The following is a 27,091-nucleotide window of genomic DNA, read 5'->3' as shown; positions in this document are numbered from 1 at the left end:
CAGGAACGGGGGGTGGGAGATGGAGAAATGGCTGCGCTGTTGGGGAACGTATGTAAATTCACACGCCAGTAAATAATTTACACAAGTATCTTTTATAAGGCCGGACGCCCTTGAGAAAAGGGAACGCGGACTAGAATGGATGTGCAAATGTGTATCTTAAAGACACGCTCCGCCCTGCCCCGTGGGAATCAGAATAAAGAACCAGGGAAAGCCTGGGCAACAGAGGGAGACCTCATCTTAACACAAAATTTTTAAATGAAAACAAAAAAAATCCACGTAAAGCTACACGGAGGAGAAGAAGACATTTGCATGACCAACTGGAAACATTTTGGGGGAATACAGAGAGAAGGTCATTTTGAATGCGCCGCCCCCTCCACCATCGCTCTGGAGAGTTGGGACTCAAGGCTCCCTCGGGGCCGGTGAAGGGGGTCGTAGGGGTGGGAGGGCAACAAGCAACTGGGAGTGTCCTCAGAGGGCTGCACCAGTCCCCAGCAGGCCACCTGAGTGGGGGTAGGGAGCGGTGCGTGAGCACAAGGACATGCATACTGGTATCCACACATGCATGACGATTGCACAGAAGCCCGCAGTCCCGAGGGCACACACAGGGTTCATGGCCACACAAGGGTGTTTCTTGTTTAGTTCTGAAGTGGGGTCTTACCCTTTTGCCCAGGCTGGAGTGCTGTGGCACAATCACGGTTCACTGCAACCTCAACCTCCCAACTAAAGTGATCCTCACACCTCAGCCTCCCGAATAGCTAGGACTTCAGGTGTGTACCACCACGCCTGGCTAACTTTTGTTTTTGTCTTTTTGAGACAGTCTCGCTCTGGCGCCAGGGTGGAGTGCAATGGCGCAATCTTGGCTCACTACAACCTATGCCTCCCGGCTTCAAGCGATTCTCCTGCCTCAGCCTCCTGAGTAGCTGGGATACAGGCACGTGCCACCACCACAGCCAGCTAATTGTTTTGCATTTTCAGTAGAGATGGGGTTTCACCATGTTGGCCAGGATGGTCTTGATCTCTTGACCTCGTGATCTGCCTGCCTCAGCCTCCCAAAGTGCTGGATTACAGGCCTAAGCCACCACTCCTGGCCACATGTGGGTGTTTAAAAAGAGCCAAATTCACACCAAAACACAAACAGTCCTCAAGGGCACATATGCACAGGCACATACACAGTAATGAGTCACTGCCTACGACTTTCAGTCATGAGACACGCAGACTAGAGGCACACCTATAGGCCCAAATGCCCATCCCCTGGCCTTGATGTCCCAAACAATCCCAGCCTCACCAATACAATCACCGAGGCCACAGAGCAGTTACAGCTATCTGCATCACACACGACCAGCACACATTCCTGTAGACATCATCCCATACACAGGTTACTGGAAACATGTATGCATGTCACAAACACAGGGACGTCAGCATGTTGACACACTTGAGCCTGGAACACAGACTGTCACACTGTCCACCCAGTAACAAATTCCCTCCCTCTGCAACAGGCACCTGGGTCATCATCATGCTTGGTATAGCCCTTACCATATCCAATCCAGAAACAAGGCCCTCAAACACCATGACCCATGAGTCTTCTGTCAGGGACCTCTTCCATCACCCTGCCATCCAGGAATAACGGAGGCCAGACACAGGTGTAAACAATGCTTTATGGGAGTAGGGTGGAGCTGGACAGGCCTCCAGGTAATAAATAACAGGTACTAGCAACAGCGGGGCCAGGCAGGCAACTGGGGACAAATGACCCTGGTCTCAGGCTTTGGGAGCTCTTGGGGTATGGTTAGGGGTTCAGGGGGACAGAGGTTAGCCAAGACAGAGGAAGCAGCAGCAGGTACGGATTCCCCTTCCCCCGTGGCTCAGTCTTGCCCCAAAGCCAGGCCCCACCAGGCCAGGGAAGGGGGACAGGTGGCGGCACAGCTCCTCTGGGGCCACGGCAGGTTGGGACACCGCCTCTCAGAGCCTGGGCCTGGGCCCCAGCCAGAAGGGCAGGGCTGGTCCTGGAGAACAGGTGAGCTGAAAGAGAAGGGTGTGGTGACCTGCAGGGTCCTGAGGTCTGTCCAGCTGGTCTCTGCCTCATTTCCAGGTATTTCCCTGCCTATCTGTATTGGTTTGTTCATACCTTTCTTCTCCCAGTTTCCACACTGTCTGATTTTCTCTCTCTCTCCTGCAGGTAATTTGGGGCTTATGCTGAGGGTACCTGCATCTCCCTGTTTGTTTGCCTCAGAGAGCTGAGTCTGTAAAGCCAGATTTCAACATCTAATAAATATCACGTATCTGGCTAGATGCAATGGCTCATGCCTGTAATCCCAGCACTGTGGGAAGCCAAGGCAAGAGGATCATTTGAGCCCAGGAGTTTGAGACCAGCCATAGGCAACACCACAAAACCCTGTCTCTACAAAAAAATACAAACATTAGCCGGGAGTAGTGGCATGTGCCAGTGGTCCCAGCTACCTGGGGGCCTGAGGTGGGAAGATCACTTGAGCCTGAGAAGTGGAGGTTACAGTGAGCCAAGATTGTGCCACTGCACTCCAGTCTAGGCAACAGAGTGAGACTCTGTCTCAAAAAAATAAAAATATAATGAACCTGCCTTTGTATCTCTCTGTGTCCCTCTATGCTCCTGGATCACCCTGATTCTTTTTTTTTTTTTTTTTTTTTAAATAGAGACAGGGTTTCACCATATTGGCCAGGCTGGTCTCAAACTCCTCATTTTGTGATCCACCCGCCTCCACCTCCCAAAGTCTGGGATTAAAACTTTGGGAGCCTAAGGTGGAGGGCTGCTTGAGGCCAGGAATAACTGGCTAACACAGTGAGACCCGATCTCAAAGAGAAAAAAAAAGGGAAAAGAGGCCAGGTATGGTGGCTCCCACCTGTAATCCCTGCACTTTGGGAGGCTGAGGTGGGTGGATCATTCGAGCTCAGGAGTTCGAGACCAGCCTGAGCAACATGGTGAAACCCCATCTCTTCAAAAAATAAAAACATAAAAATTAGCCAGGTGTGGTGGTGCACACCTATAGTCCCAGTTACTTGGGGAGCTGAGGTGGGAGGATCACTTGAGCCCAGGAGGTCAAGGATGCAGTGAGCTGAGATGGTGCCACTGCACTCCAGCCTGGGTGACAAAGTGAGACACTTCTCAAAAAAAAAAAAAAAAAAGAAAAAGAATGTTATATTGACCAACAGAAACAGAAAACAAATTGGTGGTTGCCAGGGGCTGGGGGAAATGGAGAGTGACTGCTTGATGGGTATGGGGTTTCCTTTAGGGTAATGAATTAGGGTTCTGAGGCTGGGTGGGTAGCTCACACCTGTAATCCCAGCACTTTTGGAGGCCAAGGCAGGCGGATTACCTGAGGTTGGGAGTTCAAGCCCAGCCTGATTAACATGGAGAAACCCTGTCTCTAATAAAAATGCAAAAATTACCGGGACATGGTGGCACACGCCTGTAATTCCAGCTACTCCAGAGGCTGAGGCAGGAGAATCGCTTGAACCCAGGAGGCAGAGGTTGCAGTGAGCTAAGATCATGTGATTGCACTCCAGCCTGGGTGACAGAGTGAGCCTCTGTCTCAAAAAAAGAAAACGTCTGAAACAACACAGAGGTGGTGGTTGCACAATCCTGTGAATGCACTGAATTCCACTGAATTGTACACTTTGAAAAGTTACGTCAATTTATGTTATGTGACTCTCACTTCAGTGACAAAAAACGAAATAATACTGGTGGTAGGAAAATGTGTGTTTGAGTTTTATAGATGGGTGGGATCTGCTACAATCAGTCCTAGATCAACATGTAAAATATATTTCCTCCTGCAGATTGCAATGAACAAAGTATGAAAAAGCCTTGCCTTGTTACATTTGACCTACTGAGGGTAAGTAGGAAAGAATCTCTGCTAAACCCTGAGGCAAAGAAGACACACCATTCATTTGAGCTCAGCCCAAAGATGGATAAGAAGAAAACTTTAGCCGGGCGTGGCGGCTCATGCCTATAATCCCGGCACTTTGGGAGGCCAAGGCAGGTGGATCACCTGAGGTCAGGAGTTCCAGACCAAAGGCTGGCCAACATGGTGAAATGCAACCCCATCTCTACTAAAAAGACAAAAAAATAGCCGGGCGTGGTACAGGCACCTGTAATCTCAGCTACTCAGGAGGCTGAGTCAGGAGAATCACTTGCACTCGGAAGGCAGAGGTTGCAGTGAGCCAAGATTGAACCATTGCACTCCAGCCTGGGAGACAAGAGCGAGACTTTGTCTCAAAAAACAACAACAACAACAAAAACCAGCTCTCAATGATCAAGTCTTGACCATCAGGCCCCATTCTGAACACTTTGCATAAACTGACTTATTTCATCTTCTCACCACCTATTGAAGTAGGTGCCATTATTAGCCTCATTTTACAGATGAGCAAACTGAGGTTTGGGCACAGCAGGTACAAAGTCTTGGGAGGACAAGAGAGCACTGTCCAAAGACATCATCCTTGACTCCTCTCTCTTTCAGACTCCAGATCCATTCCATCAGGAAATCACGTGGGCTCTGCCTTCCAAGGAGACCCAAAGTCTAACCCCTGTTACCCACAGCCCCCCTAGAAATGCCAAGGGCTGGGAGTGGATTGAGCATGAAGTACAGAGGGGAGAACTGGCAAGACATACACATGCCCCAGAGAGGTGGGGATGGGACCAAATCCTGCAGGGCTCTGAAAACCCGTCAAGAAGTTTGCGGCAGGCCGGGCGCGGTGGCTCAGGCCTGTAATCCCAGCACTTTGAGAGGCCAAGGCGGGTGGATCACGAAGTCAAGAGATCGAGACCATCCTGGTCAATGAGGTGAAACCCCGTCTCTACTAAAAATACAAAAATTAGCTGGGCATGGTGGCATGTGCCTGTAATCCCAGCTACTCGGGAGGCTGAGGCAGGAGAATTGTTTGAACCCAGGAGGCGGAGGTTGCGGTGAGCTGAGATGGCGCCATTGCACTCCAGCCTGGATAACAAGAGCGAAACTCAGTCTCAAAAAAGAAAAAGAAGTTTGGGGCCAGGCACAGTGGCTCATGCACTTTGGGAGGCCAAGTCGGATGGACCACTTAAGGCCAGGAGTTTGTGAACAGCTGGCCGACATGGTGAAATCCTGTCTCTACTAAAAATACGAAAAGTTAGCCAGGCGTCGGGGGCCTGCGCCCACGGTCCATTACTCAGGAGGCTGAGGCACCAGAATCGCTGGAACCCAGAAGCGGAGGTTGCAGTGAGCTGAGATCGTACCACTGCACTCCAGCCTAGGTGACAGAGCGAGACTCTATCTCAAAAACAAGAAGTTTGGACCAAGCGTGGAGGAAGAGGTAGTGCTTCCTGGAGGAGGGAAGGAGGTTGCCAGGGAAAAAGGGGAGGAACGGCCCAGCATGAGCAAGGGCCCAGGGGAATGGGAAGAACTCCAGCGCTACTGGAGCGGCCTGAGACCTAGGGAGCAGTACAAGGGGCTGAGGGCCAGTCCCTGCAGAGGGTCCAACACCAGGCTGAGGAGCTTCAGCTGTGTCCTGGGACCGGGAGAGCCATGGAAGGTTCTGAACAAGGGAGCGACAGGAGCAGACGTGTGTTAGAAAGACCCAGTGGCCACATCCCAGCATCTTGGGAGGCCAAGGCGGGTGGACCTCCTGAGGTTAGGAGTTTGAGATCAGCCTGGCCAACATGGCAAAACCCCATCTCTACTAAAAATACAAAAATTAGCCAGGAGTGGTTGTGCATGCCTATAATCCCAGCTACTTGGGAGGCGGAGGCAGAGGAATCGCTTGAACCTGGGAGGCGGAGGTCACAGTGAGCAGAGATGGCAACACTACACTCCAGCCTGGGCAACAGAGTGAAGTTCTGTCTCAAAAAAAAAAAAAAAAAAGAAGGGCCAAGACTGGAAGTCAGAGTGTCTAGGGAGGACACAGACCCTATTCCCATCTCGGCCACTCCTGCCCCCTTGTCCACTGTCTCTCCCCTGGCCTATGTAGTTTCCTCTCTGGTGTCCTGGTGACCCCCTCTATTCCTCACAGTCTCGTCCCTTTATGCAGCCAGAGGGACCCTGTGAACCTCTGAATCAGGTCCTGTCCCTCCTCTGTTCAGAAGCCTCCCGTGGCTTTCCAACACAGGGTGTAAGCCAGAGGCCTCCCCAGGGTCCACAGGCCCTAACTGATCTGCTTCCTCCAACCCCTGACCCCATCATGCTATACCCCCAAAACACACACAGGTCCTCCATGACGACCACGCTGGCTGCTTCGGTCACCCTCACCCACGCCAGGCATGCTCCTCGCTCAGGTGTTGCACTTACTGAGCTCTCTGCCTGCAGTGCTCTGCCCCATGTCCCCATAGGTCTCCCTGTCTTCCCTCCTTTACTCAAATGCCATCTTCTCAGTGAGGCTTCTCATCATCTTGTTTAAAGTACACTCTTGAGCCAGGCGCAGTGGCTCACGCCTGTAATCCCAGCACTTTGGGAGGCCGAGGCGAGTGGATCACCTGAGGTCAGGAGTTTGAGACCAGCCTGGCCAACATGCTGAAACCCTGTCTCTACTAAAAATACAAAAATTAGCTGGGTGTGGCAGCAGGCACCTGTAATCTCAGCTACTCGGGAGGCTGAGGCTGGAGAATCACTTGAATCTGAGAGGTGGAGGTTGCAGTGAGCGGAGATCATACCACAGCACTCCAGCCTGGGAGACAGAGCAGTACCCCAGCTCAAAGGAAAAAAAATGGCCAGGCACGGTGGCTCACACCTGTAATCCTAGCACTTTGGGAGGCCGAGGTGGGTAGATCATCTGAGGTCAGGAGTTCAAGACCAGCCTGGCCATCAGGGTAAAACCCCATCTTAAAAAAAAACAAAAAACAACATACATTTCTCCACCCTATCCACCCTCCGTGAATGTCTTTTCTCCATAGTGCTTAACCTCCCTCACTACTACAAACTTTACTTATGTATCTTATGTATTTCTTTCCTTTTTTTTTTTTAAGACAGAGTGTTGCTCTGTCCCCCAGGCTGGAGTGCGGTGGCACAGGGTCACAGCTCATTGCAGCCTCGAACTTCTGGGCTCAAGCCATCCTCCCAGGGATCTCAGCCTCCAAGTAGCTGAGACTACAGGCACAGAGCACCGTACATGGCTAATTTAAAAAAATTTTTGTGGAGATGAGGTCGCTTTGTTGCCCAGCCTAGTCTGAAACTGATCCTCCCATCAGCCTCCCAAAGTGCTGGGAATATAGTGGGGAGCCACCATGCCCAGCCGACTTACATCTCTTGTTTATCATGTTTCCCTCCAAAAGAATGTCAGCTCCATGAGGGTGGGAGCCTGTGTTACTCTCTGCCATATTCCCAGTGCCTTGGGCAGGGCCTGGCATACAGCAGGCACTCTAATCGTTGGAGAACTATGAATGGGAGGGTCAAGTTCTAGGGCAGGAAGCTGGCCTGGGGCTGGATGGTACAGGTGGATTCCCTGTGGCCCAGAAGATGTCTCTTTTTCTTATTCTTCTTCTTTTTTTGAGATGGAGTCTCATTCTGTCACCCAGGCTGGAGTACAGTGGTGTGATCTCAGCTCACTGCAACCTTCGCCTCCCAGGTTCAAGCAAATTCTCCTGCCTCAGCCTCCTAAGTAGCTGGGATTACAGGCACGCATCACCATCCCCGGCTAATTTTTGTATTTTTAGTAGAGACAGGGTTTCATCATATTGGTTAGGCTGGTCTCAGAACTTTTGACCTCAGATGATCCATCTGCCTCGGCCTCCCAAAGTGCTGGGATTATAGGCGTGAGCCCACCCCTACCCCACTTTTTTTTTTTTTTTGAGACAGAGTCTTGCTCTGTCACCCAGGCTGGAATGCAGTGGCTCAGTCTCCTCTCACTACAACCTCCATGTCCTGGGTTCAAGCAATTCTCCTGCCTCAGCCTCTCGAATAGCTGGGACTAAAGGTATGTACTACTATGCCCGGCTAATTTTTATATTTTTAGCAGAGAAGGGGTTTCACTGTGTTGGCCAGGATGGTCTCCAACTCCTGACCTTATGTGTCTTTTTCTCTTAGTGCCCCTTCATCACATGCAACCCCTCTGCCTGTGTCCCCTCATCCCACCCTGACCCTCTGCCTCTGCCTGCCCTATCCCATCCCTGATCCCTCTGGCTGTGTCCCCCAAGCTGGCCCTGACCCCTCTGGGCTTCTCCCCTGCTGGCTCTGACCCCTCTCTCCCAATGCTTCCCCATTTGGCCCTGACCTGAGCTGTCACTGTCTGAAGTGGGTCTGTCCCCGCACCCCCACCCACTGAACTGCCTCCACCCATGTGGGTCTCCCAAAGTTCTGGGATTATGGGCATGAGCTGCTGCAGCAGGTGCCTCCTTTGGCTTGTGTGTTTTGCATCATTTTCTCTCATGTGCTTCTCTTGTCATCACATGTTCTGTGTCTGTCTCCACACCATCTCCTCCATTCCCAAGAGTCTACCCTGCCTCCCTAAACCCCCAGTGTCCCACCTGGCTCCACAGGGCTCAGCAGCCACACGGCTGAGGGGCCACGGCCTGGGCGCTCCGAGGCTGCCGGAGCTGGCGGAGAGATGCATCCCCGTACTGAATGCCAGAGCCCATCCTCTCGGGGTCCAGCTCGCCTGCGGGGAAGGGGAGAGGTCAGCACTGGTCGCCTGGAGACCCCTGGGCCTGCCCTCCGCTCCCACTCGGGCCGGTTGGGGCCTCACCTGAGTCAATCTTGTTGAGGATGGTGCGGGCACACTTGAGAAACGCCTCCTCCACATTCTCGCCCGTGAGAGCGCTGGTCTCCAGGAACATCAGCTCTGCAGCGGCACACATTCCAAGGTCAGGGCCCCGGTCAATCCCCACCCTCCACTGAGCTCTTACCTGCTTACTCTCATCCTGTTCCGCCAACATCCCATCCCCGCTTGCCCTCACCTCGGGCCTGCCACTAACATCCGATGCCCTATATACCCACCCAGCTCTTCCTTCAGAGCTCAGCTCCCATAGCTCCTCCCCCAGGAAGTCCTCCCTGACTTCCCAGGCCAGGTCAGGTGCCTATTTAGGGCTATGACAGCTTCCTGTGGCCCCATATCCTGGTCCTGACCCCTCTGGTTATGCCTCCTCATCCTGGTCCCAACCCTCTGCCTGGGTCCCCATCCCACTCCGCTGACCCTTCTGCCTGGGCCTGCCCCATTCCATGCCTGACCACTCTGCCCATAAGCCACCACACCCAGCTCCCCAATCCCATGCAACTGCTCTGCCTGTGTCTCCCAATCCTGGCCTTGACCCCTCTACCTGGGACCCCCATCCCACCCCTGATCCCTCTGCCCAGGCCCCCCATTCCATATAACTCCTCTGCCTGTGTCCCCTCATCCCACCTGACCCCTCTGCCTGTGCTCCACCATCCCAGCCCTGACCCCTCTGCCTGTGTCCCCTCATCCCACCCGACCCCTCTGTCTGTGCTCCACCATCCCAGCCCTGACCCCTCTGCCTCTGCCTGCCCTATTGCAGCCCTGACCCCTCTGCCTGTGCTCCCCATCCCACCCCGATCCCTCTGCCTGCTCCCCCCAATCCTGGCCCTGATTCCTCTCTTCCAGCCCTGACTTTTCTGGGCTGTCACTGTCTGGAAGTGGATCTGTCCTTCCACCCTCCACCTACTGAACTGTGAACTCCATGCACGTTAGGCCTAGGGCTGTCTCCAACAGTGTCCCCAGCACCATCCAGGGCAGGCACAGGCCAACTAGTCTACCCATAGCTGCGTGGCAAGGCCCCACAGTCAGAAAGTTAGAGCCAATTCACACCCACACCTCTCTGATGGCAAGACCTCCTTTAAACCTGGAGGTTACAAAACAGGGGAACATAGGCAGATCTCAAGCCAGCAGATGTAGGTGGTTTGGCCAACAGTGTTTTCAAATGAGTTTACACTTGCAAACCTTTTTCTTTGTTTTTTCTTTGGGACAAGGTCTCACTCTGTCCCCTAGACTGGAGTGCAGTGGTGTGATCACTCCTGGGCTCCAGTGATCCTCCTGCCTCAACCTCCTGAGTCACCAGGACCCCACAGCCACATACCACCACACCCAGTTTTTTTGTTTGTTTGTTTGTTTTTTGTAGAGGTTGGGTCTTACTCCGTCGCACAGGGTGGTCTCAAACTCCTGACATCAAATGATCCTCCTACCCTGGCCTCCCAAAATGTTGAGATTACAGGTGCGAGCCACTGCGGTTGGCCCTTGCAAACCTGGTGTGGGCTGTCAGTATGCTGCATTTCCCTTAGCACCACTACCTGTCACCCTAGGATCTACCCCATCCATCTCCTGTATTCAAAAATGCGCCTTTGGGCCGGGCACAGTGGCTCATGCCTGTAATCCCAGCACTTTGGGAGGCTGAGGCGGGCGGATCATGAGGTCAAGAGATCGAGACCATCCTGGCCAATATGGCGAAACCCTGTCTCTATAAAAAAAAGACAAAAATTAGCTGGGCATGGTGGCGTGCACCTGCAGTCCCAGCTAGTCAGGGGGCTGAGGCAGGAGAATTGCTTGAACTCAGGGAGTAGAGGTTGTGGTGAGCCGAGACTGTGCCAGTGCATTCCAGCCTGGTGAGAGCAAGACGCCATCTCAAAAACAAAAACAAAAACAAAAACCCCAATATGCTGCGCTGCCTCCCCACGGTAGGCGAAACCTCAGCAGCCAACATTAATCTAGCACCCCCTCTGTGGCAGGTGCTGAGGACTTTCAACCAACAATCTCCCTGAATCAAGCATCACAGCACACTGTGAGGCAGAAACACTGTGACCCCACTTTCCAGATGAGGAAACTGAACCAGTGTAATCACACAGCTCACCAGTGGCAACACTTACAATTTTTTTTTTTTTTTTTGAGACAGGGTCTTGCTCTGTCTCCCAGACAGGAGTACAACGGCATGATCACGGCTCACTGCAGTCTTAAACTCTCAGGCTCAGTTAATCCTCCTGCCTCAGCCTCCACTGTAGCTGGGACTACAGGCATGAGCCACCACACCCAGCTGATTTTTAAAATGTTTTTGTAGAGATAGGATCTCACTTTGTTGTCCAGGCTGGTCTCAAACCCCTGGGCTCAAGCAATCCTCCCACCTTGGCCTCCCAAAGTGCTGGGATTATAGGTGTGAGCCACCATGCCCAGCCAACAATCAAATGTGAACCCAGACCACTGAATCTCCACGTTCCCCTGCTGGGCACGGCCACTAAGAGGCAGGAAATCCACAATCCCTGTGGACCGTCCACCCCGCCACCACCTGGCCCACCACACAGCCCTTACCATTCTCCTGGGCAAAGCGAGAGGCCTCCAGGAAAGTGACCTCCCGCTCAGGGTCCAGGTCCTTCTTGTTGCCACAGAGGATGACCACAATGTTGGGGCTGGCCAGCGTGCGGGCATCCGTCAGCCAGGCAGCCAGTGAGTTGTACGTCTCCCGGCTGTGGAGAAGGGGGAGGGGAGGGAGGCGGTGCAGGAGAGGGGCCACCCATGCCCTGCCTCACCCACTCCAGGTACCCACCTGGTGATGTCGTATACCAGCAGGGCTCCAGCTGCCCCTCGGTAATAACTCCGCGTCACTGACCTGCGGGGCCAGGGGAACCCAGTCACCCCCAAGGCTGGGGTCTGCCCTGAGAGTGCCCCACTCTGCGGAGAGAGACTGGTGGTTCGGAAGCCCCCCTCCACTGCTGGCCCACGCCCCAAAACCTGGCCTTGGTCCGGTCGCCATGCAATTCCTCTCTTCCTGTATCCTTGCAGTCTGCCTCTCTTTACCTTTCTCAGCTTCTATTTCACTCAGCTGGCCCGCTGCCTCTGTCTGTGAGTCTCCCTGTCTTTCTCTCTCCCTGTGTCCCTGTCTTTTCATTGGTCTGTTTTCCTCTCCGTTTCTCTTTCATGTGTGTCTTTATTTATTTATTTACTTATTGACTGACTGATTGATGGTCTTGCTCTGTAGCAGGCATTATCTTGGCTCATTACAGCCTCGATCTCCTCAGTTTGGTCTCCCAAGAGAGGGATCCTTCCACCTCAGCCTCTGAAGTATCTGGGACTACCAGTGTGCACCACTGTATCTGGCTAATTTTTCTTTCTTTTTTTGAAAGGGAGTTTTGCTCTTGTTGCCGAAGTGCAATAGCGTGATCTCGGCTCACTGCAACCTCCACCAACCTCCACCTCCCAGGTTTAAGTGATTCTCCTGCCTCAGCCTCCTGAGTAGCTGAGATTACAGGTGCCCACTACCACGCTTGCTTAATTTTGTATTTTTAGTAGAAATGGGGTTTCTCCATGTTGGTCAGGCTGGTCTTGAACTCCTGACTTCAGGTGATCCACCCACCTCAGCCTCCCAAAGTGCTGGGATTACAGGCATGAGCCACCTCACCCAGCCTAATTTCTTCATATTTTTTATAAAGATGGGGTTTTGCTATGTTGCCCAGGCTGGGCTCCAACTCCTGGGCTCAAGTGATTCTCCTGCCTTGGCCTATTGGCCTATGGGTCTTTTTTTTTTTTGAATGGGAGTCTCACTCTGTCACTTAGGCTGGAGTGCAGCGGCAAGATCTCAGCTTACTGCAAACCTCCACCTCCAGGGTTCAAGCGATTCTCCCACCTCAGCCTCCCGAGGTGCCAGGATTACAGACGCACACCAGCACATCTGGCTAGTTTTTATATTTTTAGTAGAGATGAGGTTTTGCCATGTTGGCCAGTCTGGTCTCGAACTCCTAACCTCAAGTGATCCACCCACCTCAGACTCACAGAGTGCTGGGATTACAGGCCTGAGCCACCGTGCCCGGCCCTGTGTGTCATTTATTTATTTAGAGATAAAGTTTTGCTCTGTCGCCCAGGCTAGAGTGCAGTGGCGTGATCTTGGCTCACTGCAATCTCTGCCCGCCCCCTGAATTCAAGTGATTCTCCTGCTTCAGCTTCCCAAGTAGATGGGGTTATAGGCATCCACTGCCACACCCAGCTAATTTTTGTATTTTTAGTAGAGACAGGGTTTGGCCGTGTTGGACAGTCTGGTCTTGAACTCCTGACCTCAAGTGATCCACCTGCCTTGGCCTCCCAAAGTGCTGAGATTATAGGTGTGAGCAACCATGCCCAGCTGTGTCTATCAACTTTTCTGCAGGCATTTCCTGAAGACCTACTGTGCGCTGGGCTCTACACATTTCTCTCTCTCTCCCACAACACATCCATCTCTCCATCTCTCTTTTGGAAAGACGGGATTTCTCGATATTGCCCAGGCTGTTCTCAAACTCCTGGACTGAAGCGATTCTCCTGCCTTGGCCTGCGTGTCTTCAGTTCCCCATTTCTCACTGTCTTTTTTTCTGTTCTGTCTCTGTGGCTCTCTCATGCTCACCCTTGTCTTCCCATAAAGGGGAAGACAATGTTGGGGCTGGCCAGCGTGCGGGCATCCGTCAGCCAGGCAGCCAGTGAGTTGTTAATTCATTCAACTATACCTGTCCAACACTCCCTGTCTCCCTCTCTGCCTCTGACCTCTGTTTTTTGGTGTCTTCTCCTCTCCCTTATTGATTTATTTATTCATTCATTCATTCATTTATTGAGACAGTCTGGCTCTGTTGCCCCTGCCTCAGCCTCCTGAGTAGCTGGCATTACAGGTATGTGCCACCAAGGCCTGGCTAAATTTTTTTTTGTATTTTTAGTAGAGACAGGGTTTCACCATGTTGACCAGGCTGGTCTTGAACTCCTGACCTCAAGTGATCCACCCACCTCAAGCCTCCCAAAGTGCTGGAATTATAGGTGTGAGCCATAGGCACCTGGCCTCATTAACCCCCCTTATCTTTCTCTTCAACTCTCTTAGTCTCTGTCTCTTCTCTTTTCCTTTTTGAGTGTGTGTCTCTCAAGTTTCTCCTTCTCTGTTTTAGTGTCTCTCAGTCTCTATCCCTTGCCCCATCTCCAAGCCTCTCTTCCTCTATCTATTTTTCTTTCTTTGTAATGGGGTCTCACTGTGTTCCCCAGGCTGGTCTCAAACTCCTGGGCTTAGGCAGTTTTCCTACCTCAGCCTCCCAAAGCACAGAGACTACCAGCATGAGCCACTGCACCTGGCCCCTACCTCTTTTTCTCCTGCTGTCTCTTTCTCTCACCAGTACTCCCTCTCTCTCTGCAGATATATGTACCTGCTAACTACAGTGTCTCTTCTCTCTCTCTGCCTTGTATGCCCCCTCAGTGTCTCCAAGTGACTCTGCACACACATCTCTCTCTCTCTTTCCTTCTCTCTCTCTCCCCATAACCTTTGGGAGCCCAGCCCACCTACCGAAACCGCTCCTGGCCAGCCGTGTCCCAAATCTGTAGCTTCACAGTCTTCCCACCCACGTTGACCACCCGGGATCCAAACTCCACGCCGATCGTGTGGTTGGAGTCCTGTTTGACTGGGAGTGGGAGGAACAGAAGGGGCAGTGCAGGGAGAGAGGAGACAGCTCCGAGGATCCCCCATCCTCCAAGGCCCTCTCAGTCTCTACAAACCCATTCTCATTACTGGAGTGACTGAGGCCAAGGAGAACCTAGTAAAGGACATATGACAAAGCAAAGGCCAAAAAGCCAGCACCGGACTTGTACTACCTACGGCCAGCCCTGCCCTCCCCAACGACTGCCCACCTGCCCACACCATGCCCAGCTCAGGGTTCCCAGGACCACTGCGGGAAACTCACACTTATTCTCAATGAACTGATGAAGGAGACATGATTTGCCAGTTCCTGCACTGCCGATCACCAGGAATTTGAAGAGGAAGTCTGACCAGATGGAGTCAAAATCAGGGATACCCACAGGGAGAGAAAGATACAGGGAAAAAGATGGAATCCAATCCAATCTCTCCCTCTAACCTTCATGGTTACAGGGAGAGAACACACACAGACACAAAGCAATAGGTAACAGTAACAGATAGCTCTTATGCAGTACTACCCACATGCCAGGCACATTCTATATGTTTTTCAACTTTTATTTTAGGTTCAAGGGGTACATGTGCAGATTTGTTACATGGGTAAATTGTGTGTTGTTGTGGGCCAGGCATAGTTCTAAAGGTCTTTACTCACATCAAGAGCTCACATCACCCTCAAGAAAACTCTATGAGGGAGGTAAACTAAAAATTATTCCCCTTTTTCCACATGAGGAAGCAGGCCAGAGAGGTTAACTGAATTGCCCAAAGAGACACAGCTAGGCAGAAGTGAGAGTCAAACCCAGGAAAAGGGGCTCCAGAGTCCCACGTCTTAGCTATTTTGTCGCTAAAGTCTCTTGAAAGCTATTTAATCAAGGACTACGATCTAGCCCTTGTTCCGCTTCACCTCCTACCACCCTCTGACTCATTCACTCCACTATAGCTCCTGGCCTTCAGCCCATTCCCTGAAAATGACAAGCTGGTTCTCACCTCAGGGTCTTTGCACCCTTTTCCCCTCATCTATATTTGTTGAATGAATGCGGCTCCCTCTGACTCCTAAACCAGCGCTTCCCCCGCCTCCAACCACCACCTCCTATGGTACATTCCTACTGATTTTGCACTTCCCGACCTCTCCTTCCCTCCCTCTGTCCAGACCCTGGCTTCATTCTCAAGCGTAAACCCCATCCCTTGCCACTAAGTCCTGCCCCTAACTCAAGGACAGTCCATCCCCAACCCCATTCTAGAGCTCTCTCAATCTAGATCAGCCCGAGGGTCCTGAGCTTCCATTCAGGTTTCCTTCTAGCCCATAAACCTGACTCCTGCCATTCATGCAGTTGGCCCCGCCCTTTTACTTAGGCTCCGCCCAGATCCATTAAGGCCCACCTCTTCCCTCAGGGCTTCCCTCAACCCCTCAGGACCAGCTCCCTCAAATCCCGCCCCAGATCTATTTAACCCATGCACCAGAACCTCAGGCTCCACCCAAATCGAATAAGCTCAGCCTCAGACCCACTAAACCCCTCCCAGCATCCACGTAGGCCCTGCCTCCATCACACAAGACCCCGCCCCCTGATCTAGAAAGCCCCGCCCCATTCCCACAGGCCGCATCCTCCCTGGGCCCAGATCCAGGACCGCGGCTTCGACCCACCACCCTCACCGTAGGTCTCGGCCATGACTCGGTCGCGACCGCTGAGGGCCGCAATATGGCGCCGCGGCCGCGCCTGCTCCTCGGCTGGCAGCCGCTCCACTCCGGCTACAGCCCCGGCTCCTTCCTACTCCCCGGGCCCGGCACCGCCACTTCCGCCTCCGCCCCCCTCCGGCGCCACCCGCTCCGGCTGCGGGATACCAGGCCACGCTTTCCGAAAGGTGGGATTGGCGGACTCGCGGGCAGGGGGCGGGACAAAAGGCGCGGATTGGCGACGTGAGAGGAGCCAAGCCCAAAGGGGTGGGGCAGGTACCACTGATTGGTTGCCCAACTGGGAAGGGACGTGCAGAGTGCAGAGCTGCTTCCCTGAGCTGAGGAACGGATTTGGTCGGGAGTCCGGGGGCAGAGTCGAGGCTCCGGATTGGATCGGAGCGGACTTGGGGGAGGGGATACAAATGCAAAATAGGGGGTACGGGCAGGATTGACAGAAAGAGGCTGGAAGAGGAGCGGATCTTGAGCTAGCGGGAGCGATTTCTGGCCTCAAAGGCAAAAAGAAGAAAAACTGGGAAGATACGCGTAGGGTACTTCCCACCTCCCTTTGCAGATAATCTCCCAAGAAAACCTTTGCTGTGCGATTTGTATCCTCCGCGTGGTCCGGTTGGCTCCCTCCCACTGGTCTAGAGAGGACACTACAATCCCCTAGTTGGGCTGCTTATGTTTTCTTTTGCTTTTATCTGAAACCTAAGCTTTGGAGCTCTCCTACTGCACAGAGCTTTCATCAGTGAAACTCTGCCTAGCACCCACTGATGTTACCACATGCAGCGGATTAATTAGTTAGATTCAGGAACCTAGAGAAACATTTCATTTGCAGTCCCCATTCCACTCTACCCTACCCCAAAGACCACAGAGACAGGCCGTTTGCACTGGGCTGATGTATTTGCATAAAGCCGAGGAGGGGAAACGGCAGGGCCAGCGGTAGGCTGAGCTCACTGGCAGTAGAAATCCCATTTCTGAAAAAGAGAAAGGGGAAACAGTGGAGAGAAAACCAGCGGTCACACCACAAAGGATCTAGTGGTTTTAGCAAAGGCTGCAGCTGCAGGGCCCAGGTCTGGCCACACAAGTGCTATGCAAATTAGCCCAGAGCCCTCTAATCTTTGCACCTCCCAACTGCACCCATTTTACTGGTGAGAAAATTGAGGCAGAGAAAGAATTTGTCCCAGCGCATACCTCTAGGCTGGCAGGGAGCCAAGGGTGGGAGCATCTTTGCCCATTCCCACAACCTAAGGGTCCTCCCTCCAGATTTCTTGCCAGCCCCCATGACACTCACGTCTGTCTTCACATCCACTCTGGCAGGTTTCAGGGTCTGGTCCTCTCTCACAATGCTACTTGGGAAGTAGCCCAGGCGAGCGGCCACATCTCCATAGTAATCTCCCTGAACCTGGGGAAGAGGAGTTAAAAGCTAAGGTCTGGGAAGATGGCAAGCTTGTGCCTGCTGAAGGCCTTTGCATTCTCCCTTCTCCCTGATCTCCACATTACTGGCTCTTTGTCATATGAATCTCAACTGAAATGTCACACAAATCGAATCTCAGCTTAAATGTCACCTGTTCAGAGGCCCTTCCTGACCACCCAAGTCAGTCTCTATTAATTCTCACAGCAGTGCATATTTACTTTTATTTTATTTATTTATTTAGAGATGGAGTCTTGCTCTGTCGCCCAGGCTGGAGTGCAGTGGCGTGATCTCGGCTCACTGCAACCTCTACCTCCCTGCTTCAAGCCATTCCCCTGCCTCAGTCTCCCAAGTAGCTGGGATTATAGGTGTGCGTCACTATGACTGGCTATTTTTTGTTGTTGTTGTATTTTTAGTAGAAATGGGGTTTCACCATGTTGGCCAGGTTAGTCTCGAACTCCTGACCTCAGGTAATCTGCCCGCCTCAGCCTCCCATAGTGCTGGGATTAGAGGCATGAGCCACTGTGACCAGCCTGCTTTTATTATTTTGGAGACAGGGTCTCACTCTGTGGCCCAGGTTGGGGTGCACTAGCATGATCACAGCTCACTGCAGCCGCAACTTCTGGGCTCAAACAATCCTTCACCTCAGCCTCCCGAGTAGCCGGGACACAAGCCATTTTTAATTTTTTTGTAGAGATGGGGTCTTGCCATGTTGCCCAGGCTGTCTTGAACTCTTGAGCTCAAGCAATCCTGCCACCTTGGCCTCCCAAAGTGTTAGGATTACAGGTGTAAGCCACCATGCATGACTGCTGCTATTTTTTATGACCTGCTTTTTGCTCATTTCCCTCCATTAGAATAAAAAAGGATCATTCATTGTTGTATCTTGGTGTCTAGAACAGAACATGGCACCATAGCAGATGCCCTAAAATTGGTAAATAAAGTGAAAATAGGCCAGGGGAGGTCGCTCACACCTGTAATCCCAGCATTCTGGGAGGCTGAAGCAGGCAGATCGCAAGGTCAGGAGTTCCAGACCAGCCTGGCTAACATGGTGAAACCCTGTCTCTACCAAAAATACAAAAATTAGCCGGGTATGGTGGCATGTGCCTGTAATCCCAGCTACTTGGGAGGCTGAGGCAGGAGAATCGCTTGAACCCCGGAGGCGGAGGTTGCAGTGAACTGAGATAGTGCCATTGCACTCCAGCCTGGGTGACAGAGCAAGACTCTGTCTTGGAAAATATAAATAAACTAATTAATAATATAAAGTGAAAATAGGCCAGGCGTGGTGGCTCACGCCTGTAATCCCAGATACTCGGGAGGCAGAGGTTGTGGTGAGCCGAGATTTCACCATTACACTCCAGCCTGGGCAACAAGAGTGAAACTGGGTCTCAAAATAAATAAACAAATAAATAAATAAAGTCACAATATCCTCCCACAATGTCTATTTCAGTTCACTCTCCTCAAATCTTCCCTTCACGGAAATAATGAGTTTACCCCAGCCCTGTACCCTTCCCTCTTTCACTCTCCCAAGACTCACGCTGCCTCCCCAGAAGAGCCGCCCACGGCCCTTCAACTTGGAGAAGACATACACCACTTGGCCCCGGTGAATGGTCAGGAATCGGCAGTCAGGGGCCACGTAGTCCTGAAGGGCCACAGCCATGGAGATTGGGTCTGGGGAAGGAATAGAAGGGAATGCAGTATCTCCCACTCAGGCTAATACCCTGAGTCCCCAGTTCTCCCCTCCCCACACTCACGGCTGCACTCCTGGTCCGCACACAGCTTCCGGTCAGCCAGCTTGGGCATGGGGCCGCCCCTGACACCAGGTCCTGGGAAGGCAGATAGCAAGATGACCCCAAGGAACACCAGGGACCAGGCCATCGTTAACTGTGAGCAAGGGAGTGAGCAAGGGGGTACGTGGGTCTCCAATTTCCTCCCCTCCCTCTCTCCCACAGCACAAGGAAACTTGTGTTCTTGATCTTGTCCCCGCCCTTAACCAGTCCCAAATTTCGCCCACACCACCTAGAGGTTGCTACCCAGCCAGAACCATTTCAAGGACAGGGTAAAGGCTGCAAGCCCAACGAAATTCCCAGATAAGGTCCAAAGCAGCTCACAGCTTTCCAACCAACAGCCCCCTCCTCGGCGATCACAGAGGCCCAGACAAGGAGGTTGAGGTATTCAATTCCATCTTCTCTTGAGTTGGCTTAGGTACCTGGGCTCCAGCGGAGGAGCCTGTAAGGAAAACCACCTTGGAATTTCCTGTGCTGTTGGGCAGGAGAACAAGGCAGCCCTTTGATTACGAGAAACAGCCCAGCTCTCGAGTACTGTCTGAATATTGTATTTTCAACCTTAGGCTAGGCAATGTCCCACCATGATCACTATTCCTCCGCACCAGCGGCTTCTTACTGGATGACCTCTGCTAAGCTATTTCTCCTCACAGAACCTCGGCTTCCTTGTATGTAAAATGGGGACAATAATAAAAGCCTGGTCGGATGCAGTGGCTCACGCCCGTAATTGAGGCCAAGACAGGCAGATCACGTGGTCAGGAGTTCCAGAACATCCTGGCCAACATGGTGAAACCCTGTCTCTATTAAAAATACAAAAATTAGGCCGGGCATGGTGGCTCACGCCTGTAATCCCAGCACTTTGGGAGGTCGAGGTGGGTGGATCACGAGGTCAAGAGATCGAGACCATACAGGTCTCTACTAAAAATACGAAAAATTAGCTGGGCATGGTGGCGCATGCCTGTAATCCCAGCTACTCGGGAGGCTGAGGCAGGAGAATTGCCTGAACCCAGGAGGCGGAGGTTGGGTGAGCCGAGATCGGGCCATTGCACTCCAGCCTGGGTAACAAGAACGAAACTCCGTCTCAAAAAAAAAAAAAAATAAATAATAAATTAAAAAAATAAAAATACAAAAATTAGCGGAGTGTGGTGACGCATGCCTGTAGTCCCAGGTACTCAGGAGGCTTAGGCAGGAGAATCGCTTGAACCCGGAGGCAGAGGTTGCAGTGAGCCGAGATCATGCCACTGCACTCCAGCCTGGATGGAGCAAGACTTGTTCTCAAAATAATAATAAAAGCCAATAGTTATGGAGCATTCACTAAGTATGTATTTGTTATGAACTCAGATGGATACTCTGTATCATATCAGGAGTAGTAATTATAATAACCCTCCCCACTTTTTTTTTTTTTGAGACAGGGTCTCACTCTGTTGCCCGGGTGGAGTGCAATGATGCCGTCACAGCTCACTGCAGCCTCAACCTCCTAGACTCAGGCAATCCTCCCACCTCAGCCTCCTGAGTAACTGGGACTAGAGGCACAAGCCACCTATACCCGGTTAATCCATTTTAAGATTATTTTGAGAGAGGGTCTTGCTCTGTTGCCCAGGTTGGAGTGCAGTGGCATAATCATGGCTCACTGTAGCCCCTACTTCCTGGGCTCAAGCAGTCCTCCTGCCTCAGCCTCCTGAGTAGCTAGAACCACAGATACACAGCATGATGGCCAGCTAATTTTTTGTGTTTATCATTTGATAGAGACAAGGTTTCGTTATGGTGCCAAGGCTCATCTCAAACTCTTGGGCTCAAGCAGTCTGCCCACCGTGGCCTTCCAAAGTGCTGGGATTACAGGCATGAGCCACCAAGTCCTGCCTAATTTAATTTTTTGTGGCAGGACCTTGCCGTTGCTCAGGCTGATGTATAGTGATGTGTCATAGCTCACTGCATCCTCAAACCCCTGGGCTCAAGAAATCCTCCCCTCTCAGCCTCCCGAGTAGCTGGGACCACAGGTGGGCCACCATGCTTGGATGATTTTTTTTTTTTCATTTTTGTAAAGCCGATGTCTTACTACGTTGCCTGGACTGGTCTGGAACTCATGTTCCCAAGCAATCCTCCTGCCTTGGCCTCCCAAAGCACTGGGATGAGCCACTAATGCCCGGCCTATAACTCCTTGTTACATGGAAATGGAAGTATTAAGGAAATTGTCTCAGGCTTATACAGTCAGAATTGGAGAAGTGGAGAAGGTAACCCTTGTATCCAGGCCCACAGCCATTGCTATAGTATCTTTAGTATCTCTATAGATATCTACAATATCTTTAGTTTTTTTTTTTTGAGATGGAGTCTCATTATAGTGCAGTGGTACATTCTTGGTTCACTGCAACCTCCACTTCCCGGGTTCAAGAGGTTCTCCTGTCTCAGCCTCCCGAGTAGCTGGGATTATAGGCGCCCACCACTTTACTGGACTAGTTTTTTTTTTTTTTGAGACTGAGTTTCACTCTTATTGCCTGGAGTGCAATGGTGTGATCTTGGCTCACCAAATCCTCTGCCTCCCAGGTTAAAGTGATTCTTCTACCTCAGCCTCCCAAGTAGCTAGGATTACAGGTATGTACCATCATGCCTGCCTATTTTTTTATTTTTAGTAGAGATGGGGTTTCTTCATGTTGGTCAAGCTGGTCTTGAACTCCTAACCTCAGGTGATTCACCCCCCTCAGCCTCCCAAAGTGCTGGGATTACAGGCGTGAGCCATCACGCATGGCCTAGTTTTTGTATTTTTAATAGATTTGGGGTTTCACCATGTTGGCCAGGCTGGTCCCTAACTCCTGACCTCAAGCGATCTGTCTGTCTCAGCCTCCCAAAGTGCTGGGATTACAGATGTGAGCCACAGCGGCTGGCCTACTATGCTCTCTTACTAACAGGGCCGTGTTAGGGGTTAAACACATCCATTCAATGGATTTGCAGGGCACACAGAGGGCAAAGGAACATGTTAAGGACCTCGCAACAATGCAACCAACAAATCCAGACCACGAGTGTGTCAATAAGACAAATAAACTGCCTGGGAAGAGGGAAAAATGGGCCTGAGGGGTGGCCTAGATTTCAAAAGACGTAAGAACCATAGCAGCAGTCACAACGTGTAGACCTTGCTTGGATTATGATTTAAAGTGTTTTCAGACTTATGTATAAAAATATTGAAAATCTGAACACTAGTCACATATGTAGTGATGGTAAAAAAAAAACTTGCTGTTTTGGGTGTAGACACAGCATTGTGGTTATTTTTCAGATACATAGATGCTCCTCAGTGTATGATAGGGTTAAATCCTGATAAACCCACCGTTAAGTTGAAAACATTTTAAGTGGAATTTCTTTTCTTTTCTTTTCACTCTCTCGAGGAATGACTCAGGCTCACTATAACCTCCACCTCCCTGGGTTCAAGCAATTCCCCCACCTCAGCTTCCTGAGTAGCTGGGACCACAGGGGCATGCCACCACACCCGGCTAATTTTTTTTATATTTTTTGGTAGAGACAGGTTGGTCTTGAACTCCTGATCTCATGACCCACCTGCCTCAGCCTCCTAAAGTGCTGGGATTATAGGCATGAACCATTGTGCCAGGCCTGAATTTTGTTTTTTTAACAGACAGGGTGTCACTCTGTCCCCCAGGCTTGAGTGCAGTGCCGCAGTCACAGCTCACACAGTCTTGACAGACTGGTCTCAACCTATCCTCCCACCACAGCCTTCTAAGTAGCTGCGGCTTAAAGTGTGAGCCACTGCACCTGGCTTCAAAATGCAGTTTGTTTTTTTTTTTTTTTGAGATGTTGTTTCATTCTTGTTGTCCAGGTTGGAGTGAAATGGTGTGATCTTTGCTCACTGCAACCTCTGCCTCCTGAGTTCAAGTGATTCTCCTGCCTCAGCCTCCCAAGTTGCTGGCATTACAGGCGTGCACCAGCTAACTTTGTATTTTTAGTAGAGATGGGGTTTCACCATGTTAGTCAGGCTGGTCTCGAACTCCTGACCTCAAGTGACCCACCCACCTCGGCTTCCCAAAGTGCTGGGCGGGCACGAGCCACTGCGCACAGCCCTGAAATGCATTTAATACCTGGATAAGCCCACTGTGAAGTCAAAAATCTGTAAACTGAACCACAGTGAGTTGAAGACTATCTGTACTTAAATTCTGATTAAGAGTGAGCTAATAGGATGTTTTCTCAAAATAATTTAAAAAGGAGAGAGAGTGGAGGCCTGCTTGAAATTCAGATGGCCACAAGTTGGTACGTGAAGCTGGTGGAAGGGAATATGGAGGTTCAGAAACTATTGTCTTTTTAAAAAAATTATTATTATGTATGTTTGAACTTTTCCACTTTAAAACATTCTTTAAAAAAATTATTCCTTTGGCCGGAGCGGTGGCTCACGCCTGTAATCCTGGCACTTTGGGAGGCGGAGGTGGGTGGATCATGAAGTCAGGAGTTTGAGACCAGCCTGGCCAAATAAGTGAAACCCCATCTCTACTAAAAATACAAAAAATTAGCTGGGCGTGGTGGCGGACGCCTGTAATCCCAGCTGCTTGGGAGGCTGAGGCAGGAGAATCATTCAAACCCAGGAGGCGGAGGTTGCACTGAGCCGAGATGTCTCCAATGCACTCCAGCCTGGGTAACAGTGTGAAACTCCATCTAAAAAAAAAAAAAAAAAAATTACTCCTTCATTCAGGCCGGGTGCAGTGGCTCACTCCTGTCATCCCAGCACTTTGGGAGCTGAGGCAGACAGATCACTTGAGGTCAGGGGTTTGTGATCAGCCTGGCCAACAAGGTGAAAATACATGAATTAGCCAGGTGTAGTGGCACACACCTATAGTCCCAGCTACTTGGGAAGCTGAACCAGAATCACTTGAAGCTGGAAGGTGGAGGCTGCAGTGAGCCAAGATCATGCCACTGCACTCCAGCCTGGGCGACAGAGTGAGACCCTGTCTCAAAAAAAAATAATAATAATTTATTCATTCATTAAAGATGTCATGAGTACATAAAGTATGCTAGGCTTTGATCCAGACCCTGGAGATTCATCAAGGAATGAAAATTAAAGACCTCTGGTTAGGTACAAAGTTCAGGAATATGATATTGTGTGAAATATTAAAGGTACTCAGAAAAAACACTCAAGAATCAGCTGTCGGCTGGGCACAGTGGCTCACGCCTGTAATTCCAGCACTTTGGGAGGCCAAAGTGGGCAGATCACCTGAGGTCAGGAGTTGGAGACCAGCCTGGCCAACATGGTGAAACCCTGTCTCTACTAAAAATACGAAAAATTAGCCAGGCCTGGTGGTGCACACCTGTAATCCCAGCTACTCAAGGAGGCTGAGGCAGGAGAATCACTTGAACTAGGGAGGCAGAGGTTGCAGTGACCTGAGATCATACCACTGCGCTCCAACCTGGACAAGAGTGAAACGCCATCTCAAATAAAAAAAAAAAAAGAATCAGCTGTGGGGACAGTGTCTCCTGCCCCATACTACTGATGAACCCACAAAGTAGCAGTGACTTCAATTCCCAAAGCCAAATGCATGTATCTGCTGCTGCGTTATTACCCTAAGACCAACACTGGCTGAGTGCAGTGGCTCATGCCTGTAATCCCAGCTCTCTGGGAGGCCGAGATAGGACTGCTAGAGCCTAAGAGTTCAAGACCAGCCTAGGTAACACAGTGAGACGCTTTAGCAACAAAAAGAAAAAAACAAGAAAAGAAAAACTAGCTGGGCGTGGTAGTATGCACCTAGAGTCCCAGCCACTTAGGAGGCTGAGGTTGGAGGATCACTTGAACCCAGAAGGTAGAGGCTGCAGTGAGCTGTGATCCTGCCACTACACTCTAGAGCAAGACCCTGTCTGGAAAAAAACAAAAAAAAGACCACAATTATCACCTCTTCTGTGGGTTGGATGCCTCAGGCTCAAGGTCTGCTTTTTTTTTTTTTTTTTTTTTGAGACAGAGTTTCGCTCTTTTCACCCAGGTTGTAGTGCAATGGTGTGATCTCAGCTCACTGCAACCTCTGCCCCTGAGTTCAGGCAATTCTCCTGCCTAAGCCTCCTGAGGAGCTGGGATTACAGGCACACACCACCATGCCCAGCTAATTTTTTGTATTTTTAGTAGAGATGGGGTTTCACCATGTTGACCAGGATGGTCTCGATCTCTTGACCTCATGATCCACCCACCTCGGCCTCCCAAAGTGCTGGGATTATAGGCGTGAGCCACCGCCTCTGGCCAAGCTCTGCTTTAAGGCTGCAGTTTCATCTGAAGGCTGGACTGTGGGAGGACTGCTTCCAAGCTCATTCAGGCAGCTCTTGGGGAGATTCAGTTGCTTGTGGAAACTGGACTGAAGGTCTCTGTCCTCATTTTTCTTTACATGTGGACCTCTCCAGATGGCTCACAACATGGCAGCTGGCTTTCCCAAGACAGGGGCCAGTCTTTGTATCCACCCTTTGTACTCTCCCTCCATGTTGCAGCCACATTAACAGGGCCACTAAGTACAATTCTTTTTGTTTTTGAGATGGAGTCTCACTCTGTCATCCAGGATGGAAGGCTAGTACAGTGGCACAAGCTCACTGCAACCTCTACCTCCCAAGTTCAAGTAACTTTCCTACCTTAGCCTCCGGAGTAGCTGGGACAACAGGCATGCGCCACCACACCCGGATACCTTTTGTATTTTTAGTGGTGACAGTTTCACCATGTTGGCCAAGCTGGTCTCAAACTCCTGACCTCGTGACCCACCCACCTCAGCCTCCCAAAGCTTTGGGATTATAGGTGTGAGCCACCATGCCCAGCCATGTTTTATTGAACACAATGCAAAACTCCAGGCAACCCCTGGAGTTTCCCCTACTTCCTAATGCTCAAATACTGAGCTCACACTTACCCCAGGACCTCTGTACTTCCTCCAGATCATCACAAGCCAGGCTCCTCCAGATCACTTGGGGCTCCCAGGGATTTCAGCTCTGGACTTTGCTGACCACCTTATGCAATGTTGCCCCCTCAGCTTCCAACTTCCACGTTGCCAAGGAGAAAAGTAAGTCTCAGAGGAGTTCGGTCACTTGCCCAAGGTCAGAATCAAGAAACAACGGAGAATCTGAACTCTTTTCACCTCCAAACTGCTTCAGAGATCCACAGGCTGAGCATCCTTCTCCAGAGGGTCCGCCTTGCTCCCAGAGACCCTCACTTCTGGACTGGCAGGTCCAAGTTTTTATTTTTCTTGAGATGGGAGTCTCTTTTGTTGCCCAGGCTAGAGTGCAGTGGCGCAATCTCCGCTCACTGCAACCTCTGCCTCCTGGATTCAAGTGATTCTCCTGCCTCAGCCTCTCGAGTAGCTGGGACTACAGGCATGTGCCACCAGGCCTGGCTAATTTTTTGTATTTTTAGTAGAGACAGAGTTTCACCATGTTAGCCAGAATAGTTTTGTTTTTTTTTTTTTTTTGGAGGCAGTTTCACTCTTGTCACCCAGGCTGGAGTGCAATGGCACAATCTCGGCTTACCATGACCTCTGCCTCCCAGTCCCAGGTTCAAGCGATTCTCCTGCCTCAGCCCACCTCCCCACTGCCAACGAATAGCTGGGATTACAGACATGTGCCACCACATCTGGCTAATTTTGTATTTTTTTATTTTTTTTTAGTAGAGACGTAATTTCTCTCTGTTGGTCAGGCTGGTCTTGAACTCCCAACCTCATGTGATCTGCCTGCCTCAGCCTCCCAAAGGATCTGGAATTACAGGCGTGAGCCACCGCACCCGATGCCAGGATAGTCTTGATCTGCTGACCTCGTGATCCGCCTGCCTCGGCTTCCCAAAGTGCTGGGATTACAGGCGCGAGCCACTGTGCCCAGCCCAGACTGCACGGTTGTTGAGTAGAAAAAGGTGAAGGAACACCTCTTCCTGAACACACTTGTCATGTGTC

At 51.1% G+C, this 27,091-nt stretch overlaps 2 protein-coding genes across 5 annotated transcripts; both read right to left on the bottom strand.

Moving 5' to 3' along the window:
- Positions 1 to 1,637: 1,637 nt before the first annotated feature.
- On the bottom strand, positions 1,638 to 16,128 carry RAB4B (RAB4B, member RAS oncogene family). 4 transcript variants are annotated; one of them, XR_013530913.1, is made up of 9 exons: positions 15,984 to 16,128; positions 14,607 to 14,687; positions 14,213 to 14,327; positions 11,474 to 11,536; positions 11,239 to 11,393; positions 8,674 to 8,769; positions 8,456 to 8,586; positions 3,418 to 5,535; positions 1,638 to 2,016 (listed from the first exon to the last, which is right to left on the bottom strand). XR_013530913.1 is itself a non-coding variant. In XM_035286881.3 (8 exons), exons 1-7 carry the CDS (start codon positions 15,997 to 15,999, stop codon positions 8,471 to 8,473), a joined length of 642 nt encoding a protein of 213 aa, XP_035142772.1. In that variant the 5' UTR covers positions 16,000 to 16,128; the 3' UTR covers positions 1,638 to 2,016; positions 8,456 to 8,470. The 4 variants fall into 4 exon arrangements, 2 of the variants coding, with proteins under 2 accessions (XP_035142772.1, XP_078215848.1); XR_008478437.2 differs by having other exon boundaries at positions 3,418 to 3,555; XM_035286881.3 differs by lacking the exon at positions 3,418 to 5,535.
- A 760-nt stretch (positions 16,129 to 16,888) lies between these two features.
- MIA (MIA SH3 domain containing) lies at positions 16,889 to 19,315 on the bottom strand. Its single transcript, XM_002762141.6, has 4 exons — positions 19,170 to 19,315; positions 18,953 to 19,086; positions 17,299 to 17,409; positions 16,889 to 16,981 (listed from the first exon to the last, which is right to left on the bottom strand). Exons 1-4 carry the CDS (start codon positions 19,291 to 19,293, stop codon positions 16,958 to 16,960), a joined length of 393 nt encoding a protein of 130 aa, XP_002762187.1. The 5' UTR covers positions 19,294 to 19,315; the 3' UTR covers positions 16,889 to 16,957.
- Positions 19,316 to 27,091: the final 7,776 nt, after the last annotated feature.

The sequence above is a fragment of the Callithrix jacchus genome, chromosome 22, assembly GCF_049354715.1.
Source record: "Callithrix jacchus isolate 240 chromosome 22, calJac240_pri, whole genome shotgun sequence".
Lineage (NCBI taxonomy): Eukaryota > Metazoa > Chordata > Mammalia > Primates > Cebidae > Callithrix > Callithrix jacchus.
This window is presented reverse-complemented; position numbering and strand designations above follow the sequence as displayed.